Genomic DNA, 19,502 nt, shown 5'->3' with positions numbered 1-19,502 from the left:
GGGGGGGGTATGTCTCACAGGTAAGATATATATACGCTTGTATAGGGATATACGTATCCAGAGCAGCAACGTCGCGGAAATTGCTAGTACCAGGAGAAGACAGTTAGGCTTGACAGGCCATATACTACCGGGTGTTTAACGAGGCAACATATGTCCTGTGAATCGTATTATATTGTTACGAATGATAGAGTGGCAGGTTGTGTGATTATCATAGCTTTTCCTATCCTTTCTTAATATATTACCACTACGCATACTCATAGTTTCGCCATCTCTTTGACTCACCCCCTGGCTTTGCTTTCCCCGACGAGCATGTTCTTCAGTTCTTGGGAGTATCCTGGACATCCTACAGCAGTAGTTCATTGTAAGCCTTGCAAGTCGAATGGGACGGAAGAGGGCTTGAGAAGAAGTGACATTTACCTTCCAGGCTTCCTCGAAGCCGGCGCTCCGGACCCAGCGCGGACCGGGCGCCTCGACGGAGTCTACGATCAGGTGGTTGATCTGATCCCAGAGCTTAGTACCCTTGACCCGGAGCCAATCCCTGTCCTCATAGGGCTCGCTGAGCTTGCGGCCGACGCCGACGGCGCGCCACAGCTTGATGACGTGCCCATCGTCCGAAAGACTGTGCAAACGAGGCAGAAATTCTGGTGTAAGGTAGAGCCCGGTCAGTCAGTCAGAGATCGCTGGTCAACAACCAGTTCCTTACTTATATCCGCCTGGTATTTTTAACTAATAAGGAAGGGAGGAGAACAAAGAGAACAACTTACGACCAGCAGACGACGCCTCGTCTTTGGGCACATAGTTGGCGATTTTCTCTACCGAAAGCTTCGGGCTGCCTCGGGCGACATATTGGACAATGTCCATCCGGATCTTCCACTCGAGCATGCGGACCTTGTGCTCCGTGGCGAGCCAGTCCTGCTTGTTCCAGGTGACGAAGATTGGCGCTGAATTGACGTGATGCCTGACAGGGGCACAGTCAGCAAGCAATCCCGACAAAATGTTCACAAGGGCGAATCCTCTTTAAAACCGAATAGAACTCTGTTTTTGCTTACATCAAGAAGAAGTCGTACTTCGGGTCCTTGCCCGGCCGCACCGCCGCCGCCGACGCCGCGTAGATGGCCGCGTCAAACATCTCGGCCGTCCGCTCCGCGAGCTCGTCGGGCGCGACCCGGACGCGGCCGGTGCACGCGACGGCCTCGTCCCAAGCGCGGGCGAGCACGCCGTCGCGGACCTTGTTGCCATCGCTCATGCGCGGGGAGTTTCTCAGTTTCTCGTTCCCCGCTGCCGTGTCGAGGAGGTCCGCGATGCGCGGCATCGGCGTCCTCATAGTAGATTTTTGGGCCTGCTCCTCGGCGCCGAGGAGGAATCGGCCCATGTCGTCGCGGTGCACGCAGGCTTGGGCCAGGGCCATGGCGACCATGGCGGGCTGGTCCCATTCGATGCCGTACATTAGCTGAATGAGGGGGTGCAGGAACCCTTTCCGCATAGTTAGCTAACTATCGACATATAATAGCCAGGCCAGGAGGATTCATTTTCTCTTACCCTGCATACATCCTAATCAACATGTCCTGGCTCCGCTTGTCCCCCCTTGAACATGTACTCGGTAAGGGTCTTCTGCCACCCGCCCAGCCTCTCGATCTCGTGCTCGAAGAAGACGAGCCAGTCGGCATAGTACTGCTCCTTGCCCAGACGTTGCTTGGCCTTGTCCCAGTCCCGCAGCTCCTCAAAAAGGTTCTTGCGTGGCTCTAGGGCCGGACGCTGGTAGCCCTCATTCTCGACGAAGGCCTTGCGGAGATCCTCGACCGAGGCCCCCGTGCCGTACAAGGCCAGGATATGATGGCTGATACTATTAAGGGTATTAGTACGGATAGTAAGACATTATGCTATGAAGGTATCTATGTTTACTGGTCATGAAACCCATCTTTGTTGAAGAAGACATGGTGGTTGTTCATATCCTTCTGGAGTAGAACAGCGGCCGTTTCGGCGGCCTGATCATTTTGTCGGATACCCCAGAGCCCGGTGTTATCGGGGGTGATATGGATTTTGTAAGCAGTAGCCATGTTGTTAAATGCTCTCCTTTGTGCTGGTGTTTTATAACAGGTTGTGAAGCTGCGTAGCAGTCGTGATGATATTATGATGGGCCTGTTCATTGGATTCTCATCAAGTGTCTCGATCGAAGCATTCAATTCAATTGTACGAGACTGACTACATATATATAAACGAACTGTCATGCATTCACTTGAATGTGACACCATTTCGGTTTACGACGGCGTTGCGACTCTTAACTCCCGATGCCGAACCTATGGGATTGGGGAGATGACAAATGCGAAGTGAGATGGTTCTGTAGCAGGCAGTCGCTGTTTCCCAGTAACGTTCAACGGGTTTGCGGGGTGTTCAGCAGAGCAGTGTAAGGCCTATGTCATCCTTGGCGCCGATGATCACTATCCGCGGGTTAGTGGGCGACGATCTCCAAGATCTCTCCAACTTTGGCCCACGATGACTGGCTGAAAATCAATCTGGATTACCAATTAGGGCTTCTTTATTACCTGATCTTCGACGCCTCATCGCGGCTCTCGGACGCGCGAGCCAGGGTGCCAAGAACGCGAGAATCTGCCCTGCTTATGTGTATCAATGGAAGAGAAGAAAAAAGAGAGTATTTGAAAGGACGAAATTAGGTCGCCAACAACCTCGCAAGCAAGCACGCTGTCTTTTACAGATGACTTGGCATTTTCCAATGTTTGTCCGCTAGGCGATTGACAGCAAGGACACTTGCGTACTCTCCCCCGTTTTGATGAGGGATGATCCCTTACTGCAGCTTCGTAATGATGGGTCTAGCGCGAGCTGAATAAAGTATATTAAAAGAATACCTCTACTCCTCGGGATCGGGAGATCAGACGAGGTATCGAGCCTGCATTATGTTGACAACAAGAGCAAGGCCGACCCCGGTCCCAAGCAATCAAGGTGAATCCATCGCCGGGGGGGCATGAGAAGGGGACCCGGTTTACTTGTCCGCATTCTTTCAAGCCCCAAGACTTGCCATGCAGCCTAGGCCGTGGTGGCTTGTCTAGATCCCAATAGAAGCCGCTCGCACCCACACCCATCGGTCAAGCTTGAGGAATACACACTGTAACAAGGTAGGTCCAGAGGTTCCAGCCGTTCCCAACGATAAAACATGGGGGAGACGGATGTATTTTCCGATTGCTGGCTCGAGTAATTACCTAAACAACGGGTGGTCAAGTACTCTGTAATGTTGAGCCGACTTCACGGAAAGACGGCTGGCACTCTAAACCCTACGTCTCCACCAGGGTGAACACGCATAGCATTCATCGCCCGGGATCGCCAACCATGCACCACGCAGTGGCGTACCTGAGATAAACAAGGAGCCATGCGAGCCATCTGAACCATCCCGCTGGCAGAACCCGCTGGTCCAGGAACCAACAGTTTCTTCGCGTGTATTGGACGTTGTTGGCCAACGAATGAATGATTCAGGCTCATCTATGGAGCGACCAATCGAGGCGCCGGAGAGGAGCCTGCTTCAAGGGTCCAGCAAGGTCCGGTAGGGCCCCAGCAGGCCCAGCTCGTATCAGATGCTGGGTCCCTCTGCCACAAATAGGCGACGCCGCGTACTTGTTAGGATCCACCAGCTAAACGCCACTGCCTCCAATGCACCCCCAATGCACCGTCCCCCTGACATCTGGGCGTAACTGCAATGGGCGATATTCTGTTTCGGCCAGGAGCGACACAGGCAGGCACTCAGCACTCGTTAGGTTAGCATTCGATTCATGGCAGGGCCTTTTTTCTTCCCGCTTCTCTTTTCTGGATTTTCCTTTGACCTGTCATAGACGGACACTTTTCGAATATCGTGTATAGGGCAGTCTTTGTTATTGCAGTCGCTCGCTTGTTCTTTGTTCTCTATACCGGATCTTCTTTCTCCAGTCGCTACTACCTTCTTTTCGTGCCTTCGTTTGACCCACAGTCCGTTGGCGCCGGCATAGCCACTTGCGTTGTGAGGAAAGTCAGAAAGCAAGAGACAAGAGAGGCAAAAGAGAGAAGGAAAAACCTCTCTTGCCTGTTGCCAGCGTTACCAGCGTAACTTACTACTACCTACCTAATCCACTAGACTCGTCGTCATTGAGAAGACTCCCAAATCAGATCCGAACTGTGGCCACTCGCAGACGCGCAAAGGGCCGCTTTCATATAATCCCGGGTCGGGAACGTTGCTGCTCTTCGGAAGCTGGCAAGAGCCACCTCGTTCTGCTCTTCCATTTTGTGTTGACTATACACACTTTCCTTTTCCTCTCGACATATACATACCATGGCGGGCTCATCGGTACCTGGGGTACTACCCCGTAACGGCGCCGAAGACGTGCTTCAGTACCTCCAGGATCCTTTTAATACAGAGGTTCGTCATCTATACCTAGTGACCAAGATTCCCTATACAATTCCCACTGACCCTAGCTACAGTTAAATACCAACGCGTTCTGGTCTTCCTTTGGCTATTCAATAGCCGCAGCTGTTGTTCTTGCATTACTATTTTGTCTTCTACGGCCATACAACAAGGCCGTCTATGCCCCTAGACTGAAGCACTCGAAAGGCGAGAAAGCACCACCGCCACTCCAGCCCGGTGTCTTCGGGTGGGTGAGCCCGGTGCTCAAGACGAGGGACCAAGTGCTCGTGGAGAAGATTGGCCAAGATGCCACCATCTTTCTCCGCTTCATCAAGATGTCTCGCAACATCATGCTCGTTCTGTCCGTTATCGGCTGTGGTGTCTATATTCCTCTCAACATCATCGAGAACGGGAAGGTCCAGGATTCCGGCAGCAATGCCTTCACCAAGTTCTCACCCTACCATCTAGATGGTAAGCCAGTCTGGGTACACGTCGTCGTCTCGTATGTTTTCGACATTGTCATCTGCTTCTTCTTGTGGTCGACTTATAGGGCTGTGACTCGTATCCGCCGCGAGTATTTCGAAAGCCCCGAATACCAGAGCAGTCTCCACGCTCGAACACTCATGGTATGCATCCCTCTGGGCTAGGGTCTTCCCACCATCTCTCACATGCGGTGACCCATCTTGACGCAATTCATAGCCGATGCTAATATAAAACAGGTGGTTGATATCCCTAAACCGTACCGCACTGATGAGGGCGTTGCGAGACTGGTGGATGAAGCCGACACATCAGGGGACCCGACCGGTATCATTGCGCGCAGTATCAAGGGACTCCCGGAACTTATTGAAAAGCACGAAGAGGCGGTTCGGGACTTGGAAGCGGTACTTGCCAAGTACCTGAAGAACCCAGACAAGTTGCCGGCTAAGCGACCCAAGTGCAAGGCGCAGAAGGGCGACGAAGCCTATGCCCCTGGTTCCAAGGTTGATGCCATCGACTACCTCACATCCCGGATCAACAAGCTTTCAACCAAGATATACGAAGCTAGAAAGGCGGTTGGAAACCGCGAAGTACTTCCGTACGGCTTTGCCAGCTTCCCGAACATTGACCAGGCTCATGAGCTGGCATACGCCGCCAGGAAGAAGCACCCTCAAGGATCGACCCTCCGACTTGCTCCTTCGCCAAGCGACTTGATATGGAAGAACCTTCCGCTTGACAAGAAAACTCGAGCCTGGAGAAACTTTATGAACAATGTCTGGGTGGGGGTTTTGACGGCTATATGGACCGTCCCCAACGCCCTCATAGCCGTCTTCCTGGCCGATTTGTCCAAGCTCGGTGCGGTGTGGCCCACCTTCCAGAACCAGCTCGCTGCCAATCCTCGGTTTTGGGGTGCCATGCAAGGTATCCTGGCCCCGGTTGTCACTACATTGTTCTATTTGGTCCTGCCCGTCATCTTCCGCCGCCTCTCGATCTACGCCGGAAACTACTCTAAGACAGAACGAGAACGACATGTCGCTCACAAGCTCTACATCTTTTTCATTTTCAACAACCTCATCGTCTTCTCCCTTTTTCTCCGCTGGATGGAAGTACGGCTTGGCCGTCCTTAGGCAACAGCAGAAAGAGAATACGGATGCCTGGACCGCCATAAAGGAGACCAATCCTGGCAATAACCTCATGGCTGCGTTTTGCGACGTATCACTCTTCTGGCTAAACTATTTGTTGCAGCGTAACCTTGGCGCAGCACTGGACATCTCCCAGCTCACTAAACTGGCCATGGGATGGCTGTCGCGTAAGCTTACGAACCCGACTCCGCGGGAATTGATCGAGCTCACTGCGCCGCCTCCTTTCGACTACGCTTCGTACTACAACAACTTCCTCTTCTATATCACCATTGCGCTGATATTCGCACCTTTCCAACCGCTGGTTCTCCCTGTGACCGCATTTTACTTCAGCATGGACGCATATATGAAGAAGTATCTCCTCATGTTAGTTTGGCCCTGCCTGCCCCTTTCCACTACTATCGCAAACAGTTAGCTAACTTTGTGCCTGCAGGTATGTTTTTGTTACAAAACACGAGTCTGGAGGCGAATTCTGGCGTTTGGTTTTCAACCGAGTCCTCAGTGCGACTCTTCTTGCCAATATTATCGCCGCGATTTTCGTTGTTTCTAGAAAGGATAACTGGATCCAGTTCATCCTTATGGCACCGCTGCTGGTACTCCTGACCGGATTCAAGATCTACTGCATGAAGACATTCGACGACGATCATACCTACTACAGCAAGGGCGAGAAGATGAGGATGAGCGACGATAAAGTCCACGAGAGACACAAGGGCGAGAAAGTGGGCGTGCGTTTCGGCCACCCGGCCCTCTACCGGAAGCTCATGGTCCCCATGGTCCATTCCCGAGCCCAGCACATCCTCAAGGACATCTACCGCGGCCGCCTGGATTCGGGTTTCGACGACGACACCGGTTACGGAGACTCGTATAGGATGCAGAACATGGCCAAGCCCGTGCCTGGCCAGATCAGCGGATCCGCCGCGCCGTTCGAGCTCGTCAGCGACTCCCAGATGGACTTTGAGCACTTCCGCAACCGCGCCGACTTCCGCGACGAAGCGGGCGACAACAGCAGCATTTACAGCAGGTCAGTGGCGGACCCTTCGCGCCCGGGCACTCCCGGGGTACTCCCTTTAACGGATCGCGTTCGGGCTCTCCTGCACCATCATACTTCAAACCACATTCTGGCTACGACACGGACAAAACGGCGGCATCAACACCCGACGGTGAATTGGGTGGTATGACCTACCCCACGGGCTACTTCGCCGCCCCCACGGGCCCGACGCCCGGCCGCAGCCCGCTTGCGCGGTCCGCGTCGGAGGAGGAGCTGATGACGGGCACAGGCCACCCGACGCCTTCAGATGCGCCGCAACTGGGACGTACCACATCTAACAGTCCCCTATTATAGACAGATAGACGGGTCGGGATGAGGCATCAGTCAGTGAGTTTGGTTATTAGCGATAAAAACAGTGAAGGGAAAATTCCATCCCCCCTTGGCCGGTGTTTGTTTGACTGGTGGGGTAGATGGATTCATAAAGCATTGGACTCGGAGTTTGTTGTAATCATATCCCTACTAGACGTTGGGGTATTAAATAGCGAGGTATCACCTTTGGATATAGAGATTACGGGCATGAATGATTTACATATGCCAACTAAACTTCTGTCCACGTTCCATTTTTCCTGCCTACTTTGACGTAATAACAACGACCAAGTCTTAACGGCAACACTGCCAGTTTGCCGCCCCCGGATGCTTTTTATATTGGTTTTATATTAACGATGCTTCCTAACACTAAAGATGAGCCCATTCGCGGCTTCAAAGGCATTGCCTCGAGCGGTCACAGAAGCGTCCCACAGCACGACAGGCACAGGTGTCGAGTCCATACTCATCTGCGGCGCAGGAATAGTCGAGATACCAGGAATAAAATGGGGATGTGCCCCACGGTATATTATGTCGTGCCGGGTGCCGTGCCGTATAGTAGTCCATCTATTCCCAGCCGGCTCGGTCTTATTAAGACACATCCAGTACCTCCAGGGTGGGACGGACAACTCGTGTCGTCCGGGCACCGCGTGCCGTACCGCATGCAGAAGTGCTCGGCTAGCTGAAAAGAAGGAAAAGAAAAGGCCAAGTCTCCCACTTTACCCAATGGCTTTCTCCGCTGCCAACCATCTCGAACCTCGGGCTTCCACAATATGGATATCATGGGTTCAGGTATGGTGGCACTGCGACGACCCAACATTGGTCGCTGAGATTCTAGTCAGTCCGATGAGATCTTGGCAGGGGAGTGGGAGGAGATCGCGGCTAATATACCGACTTCAGCTCGTTCACTGTGCACAAGACGGTTTAAATATAAAAATGCAGGAGGATGTATTAAAAACAATTACTCGATTCTCTATTGCTGCGGGTATCGTTGTTGCCACGAAAATAATAACACATGGGACGTACAATGTCCCCCAAAATCAAACGCTAGACCGACTAGACGCTCAGATCCGACTCAACAAGCTAAGCTCATAAGGGGCAGCAAGTGGCAGTTTCATCATGAGTGTCGTAACGAAAGAGTAGCTCCTTTTCCTTTTCCCTTCCCGAAACAACCGACACTCGCTTGCTCATCATCATCATAACAATGTGCTATACACATACACATGATATCGTCCATTTCCCGTGCACCTTCCCCAAGAGGTTGGATGTTGCCGTTCCAACTACATGGCATCTAGATTCTTCCATATGTCACTGTGGTCCTCGCCTAGATGACCACCGAATGAGGTGAGCATGTGCGACATCGTCGGCGGCGAGCTGGGCATAACACCATCGGTGCTGAGGAACGTGCTAAAGTCGAATCGACCACTGCCCAGTAATTGGCCATTGTCTTCGTGTGACAGGTGGCTCAGATCAAGATTGAACTCGCCATCACCCCCAGACGGGCCCATGAAGTCATTAGCCTCGGACAGCAGCTGGTTGATCGACTTGGTGAAGGGCGAGCTGAAGGGTCCCAGCTCTTCCAGCATGAGATGTGCCGGCACGGTTCCCGGGATCTGCGGCTTGGGGGAGCGGAGTTCTGTGGACCGCGGGGTTCTCGTGGGTGTACGCTGCAGCTGCAGAATGGAGTTTGCCGCCTGGCTGGGCGACTGCATCGTCCTGTGCAGCGACCTCGACGAGCGGATAGACTTCGTCACACTTCTAGTGATTGGTCGATGGCTAGGCGTAGCAGCCGTGGGCGTCTTGAACGGACCCTGGCTGGCCGGCTTGGGCGGTGGCGTGGACGGACGAGCGGGAGTGCCGAAGAGGCCGACCATTTCATCGCTGTGGTCGTCTGTAACGTGTGCATTATTCTCCTTTTCGGCCTCCCCTTCCCGATTCTTGGTCATTCCAGCCTCGGAAGGGGTTTGGATGATGTTAATAGAGACTTCACCCAGAACCTTTTGGTGCCCATCTTTCCTAGGTGATGGGAAGAGGAGACGGCGGGTAGCGCCCATTTCACCATCGTCGACAGCTATGGGGCTACCGGGTGTACCACGGCCCTTAGAATGGTTTGATGCTTGTGAATGACTGATACCCAGGGGCCTTTGATTTTGACGTCTGTTGCGTCACCCCGCTTGGCACACCTTTCTCAGCTATCAGGACAACGGTGTCATCAGCATCCTCAACTGGCCCCAACGGATCTGTTGGAAGGCCAGCGTCAGAGGTCAGGTTCATCTGACCATCGCTCTTGGTACGCGATTTCTTGGACCGACTCCCTTGGCCCCCAGTGGGTCTCTTCTTCCGTACTTGGGACAAGCGATCCTGGTCCTTGTCCCACTTCTCTGCTGGCCTTGGTACTTTCCACTTGGAGAACCATATGCCACATGGGTTGCATAGAAGCACCTCTCTCCAGTGAGCCTTGTTCTCACTAGGAGCCAAGGCCTTCTTGACCATCTCGTAACGGATAGGCCGGCCATCCTCGCCTCTCTCCAGGATGTTGATCGCCGTGACACAGCCAGCTTTCTCCGAGTATTCGTGGTATTCGGGCACCCCTTGATGCTCCTGCTTCCAAATTTTACGCCATGTTGGTGTCTGGACAGCCCCACAATTTGTACAAAAAGGTGGCGTTTGGCCCTTAGCAATCGCATCTTCCAGCTTTTGCTTGATGGCCTGTTTCTTCACGTAGTTCTTATTTGAGCGGGAATCCATGGGTCCAACCATGTCGGTTTGTGGGTGCGGTGGTTCAGACGGAGTGACTGTCTGTGTCGATGATAGCGGAAGTACCGGGTCACTTGCTGGTACGGATGGCATAGGGAGTTCGGGCTCGGCCGACTCCTCCACGCTTGATCTGGGAAATGAGGGTGGTTCCATCGAGCAATCGGCACGCTCGATCTTACAGACCGTCTCGCGCTCTTGAGATCCTTCCATGGCCCTGGGGGTGAGATCCTCCAGCGGCCTAGGAGTGAGATCCAAGCTCATTGTCTCCATAATGTTGTGCTCATCGTTCAAGTCGCCCATCAAGACTCGCTCAAGATCACTCATCTCCTCTTGCGGTGTTGCAATTGTAGGCGAAACAGCATCCTCTGGAGCCAGGGTTGCCTGAGTTGTAGGATGCTGGGTAGGTATAGGTAACTCCGTAGCCACAGGAAGCTCCGTAGCCACAGGAAGCTCCGTAGCCACAGGAAGCTCCGTAGTCTCGATGCTCTCGGGAAGCGGCAAGCTTGATTGCTCCCGTGCCTCTAGCCTCGTAGGGTTTTGAGACTGTCCTATGCTCCCTTCTTGCGACATATTGCCTTGCTCAACCTCACCAGGTACGGGAGTGTGTTCAAAGGACTGGATACGATTTGGTTCCGACATAGGCATAGGCGGCTGCTGCGCACGAAGAGCTTTTTGAGCCTCGGCAGCCTTGCGGTTTGATTGATGAGGGGGATTGTATATCGACGTTTTGGGTAGGAGCTCGGGCGGGCCCGGCGTCTCACTGAACATGACAAGGTTGTCGGACTTGGGAGGCTGCTTCTTCTTGGTTCGGCTTCGCTTCGGCTTCGGTTTCGCTACAATGGGGGCTGGTGGTGCTTCAGTAGCCGGTTTAGTGGTTTGCTCCTCATCCAGACGAGGATCCTCGAACCCACCACTCATGAAACCGGAGTCGAGCTGCGGTACTGGCATCGGAGGTAAAATCGGACTCGACGGCGCAGGACTGGATTGGGCGCTGTATAGACGGGCCCGAGGTACGGGAGGAGACGATCCAATGTCGGCGGGGCTGGGTCCATCGCTATAAGTTTGAGCTGGCGAAGGCGCAAGAGAATCGACTGGGGAACGAGCATCTTGCGACTGGGACATGGATCTATTCAGCTCGGCGAACGATCCTGAGAACGAGCCGGGCTGTTCTTGTGCGTTCATGGACTGTTGTCTCAGGTTGCTCTGAGTTACTGATCTCGATAAAGGAAAGTTCTTGGACCGGTGCTCCGGTACTGGCGTTGGCGCCCTCGGAACTTCTTGCAAGTGTGATCCGTTCGCAGCATCTCCGCCTGCCGCAATAGGGCGGAAATTACGGATCGAGCCTGATGTGCTTGCGGCAACCCGGAGAGAATCGGGAGCTGACCCAAAGGTTGCGCTGTTGCTTCGTTCAACCTGTGTGATCTTGGCTCGCTTTCTAGGACCGGGCCCGTCATCTGCATCGGTGCCGTCTTCATAGCCCGAGGTACTACCTTCGACAGCAGCAGGCTTCTTACGGGGACGACCTCGCGGCCTGCCAGTGGGGGCTTTGGAAGATGCTCTCGAAGAGGGGCGGGATGGATTCTTGCTAACGAGAGTCACCGGCTTCGGCGGACCTGTCGTATCAGGGGGCATTTGGTTCTGAGTCGACGGAGCTGACGGAGGCAGCCCATCCATAATCATAGGATTGGCACGCTGATAGTTTGGTTCAACTGAGCCCGGCCGGCTTCCAGGTCGGCTTCCAGGTTGACTGGCTGCGCTGTGGAAGCTCTGGCCTTGTCCTATGTAGTCATTCCTCGCCTCGTACGACGAGTTGAAAGGTCGAGCTGGAGCCAGGGCGGGCGAAGACGCCATTTGATTATTCGTCGGTTGGTTGAAGTTGTTGTTATGTTGCATGTACGAATTCCACTCGCTATTCTCGGACATGGCCGACGCCGATCGATGGAGGTGTGGCATCTGGTGAGGCATCTGGTTTTGGTTTTGGGCGGGCGCTGGAGTGGGAGCTGGGGCTGGTGGCGGAGCTCTAGTGACGGCAGTGAGCCTGAGCTTGACCTCGAGGGTCTCGCTGATTCCGTTGCCGAAGATTGCCAACATGTTCTTCGTGACACGGCCAGTCACGAGCTGAGCATTGCCTTCCGGGTTATTTTGCATAGCCCGGCTAAGTAGGCCTTGACCGACTAAGGGAGTATCCGGCTCCGAAAAGTCGAAGGCGTAAATGGTGTAGTCCTTTTCATTATCGTCGGCCAGCTCCGGGCTGTAGTGGTAGACGGCCTTGAGGCATGTCTGCAGATCGACCAGGCCAATCCTGGTCCTATCGTCGATGGGTATGGTCTGGATGTGCAGGATGGGAGCCCAACGAGCCAGACAGTTTACTGCGTTGTCCTTATCGAAAGTGTAGTTGACTTTCACTGTAAGATAGTCAGCAATAGCCCCATACTCGATGAGAAAAGGATATTCTCGTACAGCCCATTGCCTTCACTTGCATTCCAGAGTCACTGGATTCGCTGGGCATAGGAGCCCAGCCGGCGTTGTTGACGTTGGCCATCTTATATATATGGAGGGAGACTGGGATGAAGTCGCCCTGGACAGGTTCAAGACGGCTCGTATGATGCCGAAGTCAGAAATTCACCAAAGAATTTCCGAAACGGCGTGTGCGAGGTTGTCAGTATGTTCAATGGGTATTTGGATCCCTCGTGGACATGATCGTGAGTCGTGACGCGTGTTGGTTAAGTGTGTCTTTTCCTTCCTTAGGGGTGGACGTGGGACGTGGCACGCGACATGGGCCAAAAGAGGAACGAAAGGATGGAATTGTGTGGGAAGACCAAGAAATAAAAGAGACAGGACCCGACAAGAGAAGCCTTCTAATTGCGGTGCATCTGCCCTCGGGGACAAATGTCGCAGAACGAGCAACTCTGGCCTCGAAGAAAGGGTGGAAAAGGGCGTACGTGGATTTAATGAATTCGAGAAGCAAAAGAAAGAAGGTGAGGAAGTTCCATCAGAGAAGCTGGTGTGGTTGCTGGGTCGGAGGTACAAAGTGGGCAACGCGAATCTTTAGTGAAGTGCAGGTACCGCGTCGGGGGACTAGACGAGAGACGCACACGAGACGCGTTATTGGGCGATGGAACTGAAGAGCCCGCGTTTTTGGTGACGTCCGGCTTAATTGAAAAAAGACCTGGGGGGCGGTCGATTCAATGACATGCCATTGGCCAAACGGGCTGCTTTAGTGGGTACCGGAGTCGTGCGAGAGCGTCAAGCTGGGGGAGCTGCAAGAACTTGGAAACGCGCTTGCTGCAAAGCAGGGTGGCAGGGTGGCAGCGGTGGGCAGGCAAGCAAGGCCCGAAAAGGCGCTAAACCGTAGCTCAGTGGGGCCGAGTATTTTAGGTAATCATGCAATGGGTGGACGAGGTGGACGAGCACGGCCGGACTTTAGCGCGGATTATGCCTGGGAACTCGGGCGCTCCAGCAAATGCCGATGGCCGTAGCAGCAGTAGCAGACCAATTCTCAAAAGCCAACACACACCATCGAAAAGATGCAATGGTCCGGGTCAGGTTTCAGCTGCCATTTCCGTCTTGATGAGGGGTATCATATAGGCTTAAATACTTTTTCGGAGCCCAGGCATACGCCCCACATAGCCAACGACATGCAGCTGCCATGACTCAAAGCTATCTGCTGCACACATTGAACCCCTTACCCCTGTCTCATCATGTAAGTCTATTCGTTCGCCCGCCTACCTATTCATCTACTGCGACCGTCACACCACCCATCAGACAATTCGCCTTCGAGAATATCAATCCACATTTCGTACATACTACATAGATCCAAGGGTTGCAAGATAGATAGATGCATGACGGTTTCGATGATGAGGTTTGCCCTGATATTTTTTATCTTTTATTTGTAGAATGAGGGAAGAACCAGTATATCACACATTCTCCATATACACGAAGCTATCGTGACATCCATATGGTATTCGACATGTGTACCTAGTCTACAAACATGTAAGCCACTCCCCCGTGGCTTTCTCCGATAGTTTACACGTTGGATTAACCCTTATCGTACAAAAGGATAATGCTTTCTCTACAACTTCATCTATACTTCGCTAGCCACCCATGTGAGAACCCCGTCCTCGTTCTTAGTGGTTTTCCGATCGAGGATCTCCTCGACAATGGTACTGATGCCTTGTCGGCCTCTCTTCCTCTGGACAAACTCCTCCACAATCTGCTTTCGGGTCGCCCTGCCGTCCTTCACGAAAAACTCGACCTCCCTCTCCGACGGGAGAGCCGACGTAGGCGTGGGGGTACTCGCTGTAGCTGTCGCGCTCCACCAGCAGCTGCAGCGTCGGAGGTGCGCCCGGGCCGCCAGTCTGGAAGAAAGGCTCCGAGATGGCACCGTCCGCAGGGCACGTCCTCCAGCGTAGCAGGCTCCCAAGCAGGTGTCCTCCGCGGCTTCTTGAGCTGTGCGGTGACGCCCTCGACGAAGTCGTAGTGTTGCATGAAGCGGGCGGCGATCTGGTGCTCTCGCTCGAAAGTCTCGGCGATGCTCCAGTCACGGCCGACCTGCATCTGCCTGAGGGCCACATGTACCGAAGTCGGTGAGCGCTGATGGAGGGTAGCCAATGTCTTCTCTGCCCACTCCTTGGTGGGGCCCTGTTCCCGCTGCAGGGCTTCCATAATCCCTGGTACAGTCGGCCTGCTGAAGCACCGATCGATAGCCTTGCGGATTTCGCCACCCAGCATGATAGGCTCGCGGTCCAGGGGAGGCAGACCAGTGGCGTACTCCTCAATGGTCATCTCGATAATCTTCAGCCTCATTTCCTTACTGTCGTAGTCCTTGAACCGAAGCTCGGCCAGACGCGATTCGAGGATCGGCAAGCTCGTCGAGTGAAGGTAATGAGTTGCGATTCCGGAGTAGAAGACGTTTGCGCCCGTCAACCTCTCGCTCGTCAAGGCAAGATATGTGCCCACAGAGCCAGACATCCTGGGGAGGAAGAAGGAGGCTCCAACATCGGGGAAGAAACCGATGGTCGTCTCGGGCATAGCAAAAACTGTGTTCTCGGTAGCGACCCGGAAAGGAGCATGGATACTGAGGCCAACACCGCCACCCATAGTGATACCATCCATGAAGGAAATGTAGGGTTTCCGGTAGGTAGCGATGTAGTGGTCGAGCTTGTACTCCAAGCCGAAGTATTCCGCGGACTTCTTCTGGCCTTCAGGCCCTTCCTGGCATAGGTCTGCGAGTGCAGCGACATCGCCGCCTGCACAGAAAGCCCGTCCAGCGCCCTTCATGACTACGACGTTGGCCATGTCTGATCGCTCCCACTCTACCAGTCGAGGAATGATCTTGCGAATCATCGATCCATTGAGAGCGTTGAACTTGTCCGGCCGCTTAAGCTCGACGGTCCGCAGACCGTACAGGTTGTTGAACAAGACATCTTCGGGTTCGTCGCCGGGCAGCTCTTTGATGACCTCGTTCACTTTCGTAGACATCTGAAAACCGGGAAGGTATTAGTGGCTGATCCTGCCGCACCAAAGCCTGGTCTATTGCGCCCGCGTACGTACCTGGGCTCGCGATGCAATGCGAGGGTCGAGGATCTTAGCTTTCAAAGGCATTCTGCATCGGAAGGGTGAGGAAGCCGTCGTAGCTGTTGACCCAGCCCGGCTTATGAGGACCCGGAAAGACATTTATGGAGGAATGGAGAGAACTCAGTGCGCATGGGAATGTGGTATAGTATTGCGCTATCGAGCGATGGTTCGGTGGGAGGGGTGGTCGGCAACCGAGGTAAAAGTCCTGTTCAACTCCGCGAATCGAATCCCATGTCCCGAATTGCCTATCGTTTTGCCTGCATACTCCCTTCGGCCTAAAATCTTCCTTGGAGCTCCAGGATTTGACGGACGGAGGTCGGTCGCGAGTGGGCGTCTTGGAGCCCCACACAAAAACCGATTGAAGCGCTGCTCTCGGTGAGCCACCAATCAAACACTGGAAGCTTCAGCGGCCTAGTCCACTGAGCCCAGTCCCTCACCGAGACTTTTCGAGAATTCGGTACTGTTACTGGCAGCAAGTTTAACATTTCAGCCTTGCGAGTTCCCGATAAAGTCCCACGTCCAGCAACTCCCAAACCACCATTTTATTCAAACACCAGCACCACCACTCAAGATGGCGGACGCTAAGATTCAGTGAGCAATAACAAAAAGTACCAATGCAGTTTGCAAAAAAGCTAATACCATTTCCTCTAGGGACCTCCTCACCAAGCCTCGCAATGAGTTAACGTACGCACACCCACCGCCAACCCAACCCCAACAGCTCCCTCCCACGCTCACACGATGGCTTTGCACGATCGCGCCCATTACTAACCAGCCACGGCATGACGATAGTGAATACGAGATCCAGCAGCTCGAAGAGCACGAGTTCAGCGCGGGCCCCCTCTCGATCCTCCAGACGGCGGTGCGCAGCCACACACAGGTCCTGATCTCGATCCGCAACAACCGCAAGCTGCTGGCGCGCGTCAAGGCTTTTGACCGCCACTGCAACATGGTCCTCGAGAACGTCAAGGAGATGTGGACCGAGACGCCGCGCCTCGCCAACGGCAAGAAGGGGCGCCCCGTCAACAAGGACCGGTTTATTAGCAAGATGTACGTGTCACTCTAAAGGGAAATGGAAGGAAGAAAGAAAAGGACGAGGAGGCCGCGGCGGCTCTTTCTGGGTTGCTATACAGGGGACTACTGTGTCGAAATACGGTTCGAGGGTATTGTAAGACAAATGGCTAACACTATAACTACAGGTTCTTGAGAGGCGACTCTGTTATCTTGGTTCTCCTCAGTTAAGGGGGCTGGCTGAACTATGGACCGAGGGAGAATCGCTCAAGAGGAAGGAGCGCTTATGAATGGGATGAAACAAACTCATTGGCACACTCTGCGCGCCAGGCGTTGGTATGTTGGATTTCCAGCGGGAATAAAAATCACAGTTTGCAAAGAGCTCCCGCCAGCAACCAGGAGTATAAAGTGCATGGAAAATCGTACTTGTCACGGCAGGCAGTGCAGGCAGAAGAAGACTATAAAGCAGAAAGCTGCAGTACAGGAGCCGCCGATACGGCGGTTGATTAAACCCAGAAGACTATGGGGGATGAAGACATTGCTGCTGCTAAGATACCAATAACATCATTTGTGCTCATAATAACCTACACTCTGTCGTTCTCCGAATTTTTAATATGCTTGACACTTTCTTCAGATGACGTCCCACCCGTCTTCCGTAGGCTTCAGTCCAGCCAGACCAAGGAAGAAGCACGCCAGGCCCCAAGCACCAGGATCCGGAACCTCCTCGAATCCACTACCTCCGACGTAGACAGTCCGGCCCAAACTAGCTTTCATACCCTTCGTGCCCAAGGCGGCATCCCTCGAAGCCTCAGCCGCCTTCGTCAGGTCGCCCGTCTTGCCTAGGACCTCTGCAAAGGGGTACAGGGCATCGACGAGTGTGCGATCGCCAGGTTTCGCGGGCGTGTACTTGGACAACACCTCGCAGCTCTGGTTGAGAGCGCCAGTCCAGATCTTAACGTCAGATGCATCTCCAGGGGCGAACGTCTTGAGCGCGTGCACGAGCGCGTTCAGGAAGATGGAGTAGATGGCGCCCGAGGTGCCGTCCATGTCCACCTCTACCACCGAGACGATGTTGGCAAGATCCAGGATGACGTCTCCAGTCAGCTCTGTCTTTTGGAGATGGCTGAGGATTCCTTCGCGAGTTCAAATGTCAACAACTAATATCATTTATGTGTGAGTGGTTGATTTGTAGCTTACCTTCAGCGCCTCTCTTGAGTCCTATCCCGCAATCTCCATCACCCACGACCGTGTCATATCTCGTAACGTCAGGCTCAGCGGCAATCACAGCGTTGAGACCAGAAGTCAAGGTGTCTTTCATGAGCTTCGCATCGAGCTTCAGCCCACTCGGTTTGCTTTCTCCTCCGAGAGAAGTATCATCCTCTCTCGTCGCCTCGTTCTTGGCTTCCCACGTCTCCTTTCGAATGGGGGTTGCCCATCCCGTCGCCTCGCAGGGGTAATCCAGCAGCTGGATCATGCTCGGGCCGCCGATATTCGTGTTCACCACGTTCAGAAGCGAGATGCTGAAGCCTAGGCCGTTCAGGCTGGTCATGTACGTGCCGCTGAGGATGCGGACAGGCCGGATGCCGTACTGCTCGCGGAGCTGCCCGACGACCTCGGCCGTGATGCCGCCGAGTTCCAGCACACTGACACCGCCGAGGTTGTTGACCAGCAGTACGATCTCGTTCGAGTTGACGTTGAGGAAGGCGCGGTCGGCGTCGCCCGGCTCCAGCAGCTGCGACAGCATCGTCTTCACCAGCTCCGGGAGCTGCACCTTGGCCCGGCCCGAACCGGGCTCGTTGTGGATGCCCATGCCGACCTCGACCTCGTCGAAGCCCAGGCTCTCCTTGGACTTAGGGTCCACGGGCGCGCGCCCGGGCACGTGGACGTGCTCGAGACTGGCGCCGACACTGACGAGGTTCGCCGCGGTCAGGCGGGCGACGCTGGCGACCTCCTTGAGGCTGCGTCCCTGGGCCGCGAGCGCGCCCGCGATCTTCTGCACGAGTACGGTGCCCGCGATGCCGCGGCGGCCGACCTTGCCGCCCTTGGCGCGGCCCACGCCGACATCGTCCCCGACGACAACCATGTCGACGTCGATCCCCGCAGCCTTGGCCTTCTCGACGGCCATGCCAAAATTCAGAACGTCGCCGGTGTAGTTCATGACGACGACCAGGGCGCCGCGGCCCGTGTCGACACGGCCCATGATGGCCTTGCGCACCTGCTCGGCGCTGGGGCTCGCGAAGATGGTGCCCGCGACGGCGGCGGACAGCAGGCCGTTGCCGACCATGGCCCCGAACGAGGGCTCGTGGCCCGAGCCGCCGCCGCTGATCAGGGATACCTGGTGCTCATCCTTGTTGCTACTGCTGGTGCCGGTGGGCCGACGGTACAGGATCTTGTTCTCGGCGTCCAGCGCCACGGACGGGTTGGTGTAAGTGACCGCCTGCAGCGCCGCGTTCACCAGCGCCGTGGGATCATTGACGAAGTGCTTGGCCGACATTGTATTGTGGTGATGTTGCGGACCGGTGTTGTGCCTATTGCGGGGGAGGTATGCGGGGGAAGTTGGGGTAAGAGGTAGCTAGCAGCAACAACAGACAAAGTGCATGGAGATGGGAACGAGGAGAAAAAGGCAAGATGGGTGTGTGCCTGGATTGGTCTCCGAAGATAAATGGTCTAGTCGTACACTAGAGTAAAACGCGGCCTTGGAAGCCGAAGCCAAGACATCCTATTGCTCAACAGTTTGTTCGAATGACGTTGCTTCTGCCCCGTCATGGGGGTGGTCATCCCGGGGGTGGGGTGGACGGATTCTTGGGTC

The 19,502-nt window shown here is 54.5% G+C and overlaps 6 protein-coding genes across 6 annotated transcripts; 2 read left to right on the top strand and 4 right to left on the bottom strand.

Annotated features, from left to right (window-relative positions):
- Positions 1 to 316: 316 nt before the first annotated feature.
- Positions 317 to 2,057, bottom strand: PG994_014244 (HypA protein; the record flags this gene model as incomplete). Its single annotated transcript, XM_066865653.1, has 6 exons — positions 317 to 343; positions 418 to 641; positions 765 to 958; positions 1,050 to 1,489; positions 1,561 to 1,843; positions 1,903 to 2,057. The coding sequence occupies 6 exons, from the start codon at positions 2,055 to 2,057 to the stop codon at positions 317 to 319; spliced, it is 1,323 nt and encodes a 440-aa protein (XP_066708782.1).
- A 2,255-nt stretch (positions 2,058 to 4,312) lies between these two features.
- On the top strand, positions 4,313 to 7,326 carry PG994_014243 (uncharacterized protein; the record flags this gene model as incomplete). Its single annotated transcript, XM_066865652.1, has 6 exons — positions 4,313 to 4,399; positions 4,462 to 5,010; positions 5,104 to 5,967; positions 6,107 to 6,366; positions 6,434 to 7,021; positions 7,278 to 7,326. The coding sequence occupies 6 exons, from the start codon at positions 4,313 to 4,315 to the stop codon at positions 7,324 to 7,326; spliced, it is 2,397 nt and encodes a 798-aa protein (XP_066708781.1).
- A 1,305-nt stretch (positions 7,327 to 8,631) lies between these two features.
- Positions 8,632 to 12,650, bottom strand: PG994_014242 (uncharacterized protein; the record flags this gene model as incomplete). The annotated part of the gene is made up of 3 exons (XM_066865651.1): positions 8,632 to 9,467; positions 9,535 to 12,513; positions 12,602 to 12,650. 3 exons carry the CDS (start codon positions 12,648 to 12,650, stop codon positions 8,632 to 8,634), a joined length of 3,864 nt encoding a protein of 1,287 aa, XP_066708780.1.
- A 1,542-nt stretch (positions 12,651 to 14,192) lies between these two features.
- Positions 14,193 to 15,712, bottom strand: PG994_014241 (mitochondrial 37S ribosomal protein mS47; the record flags this gene model as incomplete). The annotated part of the gene is made up of 4 exons (XM_066865650.1): positions 14,193 to 14,321; positions 14,377 to 14,478; positions 14,507 to 15,589; positions 15,662 to 15,712. 4 exons carry the CDS (start codon positions 15,710 to 15,712, stop codon positions 14,193 to 14,195), a joined length of 1,365 nt encoding a protein of 454 aa, XP_066708779.1.
- Positions 15,713 to 16,256: 544 nt separating this feature from the next.
- PG994_014240 (small nuclear ribonucleoprotein Sm D2) lies at positions 16,257 to 16,748 on the top strand (the record flags this gene model as incomplete). The annotated part of the gene is made up of 3 exons (XM_066865649.1): positions 16,257 to 16,276; positions 16,337 to 16,369; positions 16,475 to 16,748. The coding sequence occupies 3 exons, from the start codon at positions 16,257 to 16,259 to the stop codon at positions 16,746 to 16,748; spliced, it is 327 nt and encodes a 108-aa protein (XP_066708778.1).
- A 575-nt stretch (positions 16,749 to 17,323) lies between these two features.
- PG994_014239 (uncharacterized protein) lies at positions 17,324 to 19,187 on the bottom strand (the record flags this gene model as incomplete). The annotated part of the gene is made up of 2 exons (XM_066865648.1): positions 17,324 to 17,826; positions 17,891 to 19,187. 2 exons carry the CDS (start codon positions 19,185 to 19,187, stop codon positions 17,324 to 17,326), a joined length of 1,800 nt encoding a protein of 599 aa, XP_066708777.1.
- Positions 19,188 to 19,502: the final 315 nt, after the last annotated feature.

Source organism: Apiospora phragmitis (genome assembly GCF_038363925.1).
Source record: "Apiospora phragmitis strain CBS 135458 chromosome Unknown utg000013l:1.0-2965645.0:1.0-2969333.0, whole genome shotgun sequence".
Lineage (NCBI taxonomy): Eukaryota > Fungi > Ascomycota > Sordariomycetes > Amphisphaeriales > Apiosporaceae > Apiospora > Apiospora phragmitis.
This window is presented reverse-complemented; position numbering and strand designations above follow the sequence as displayed.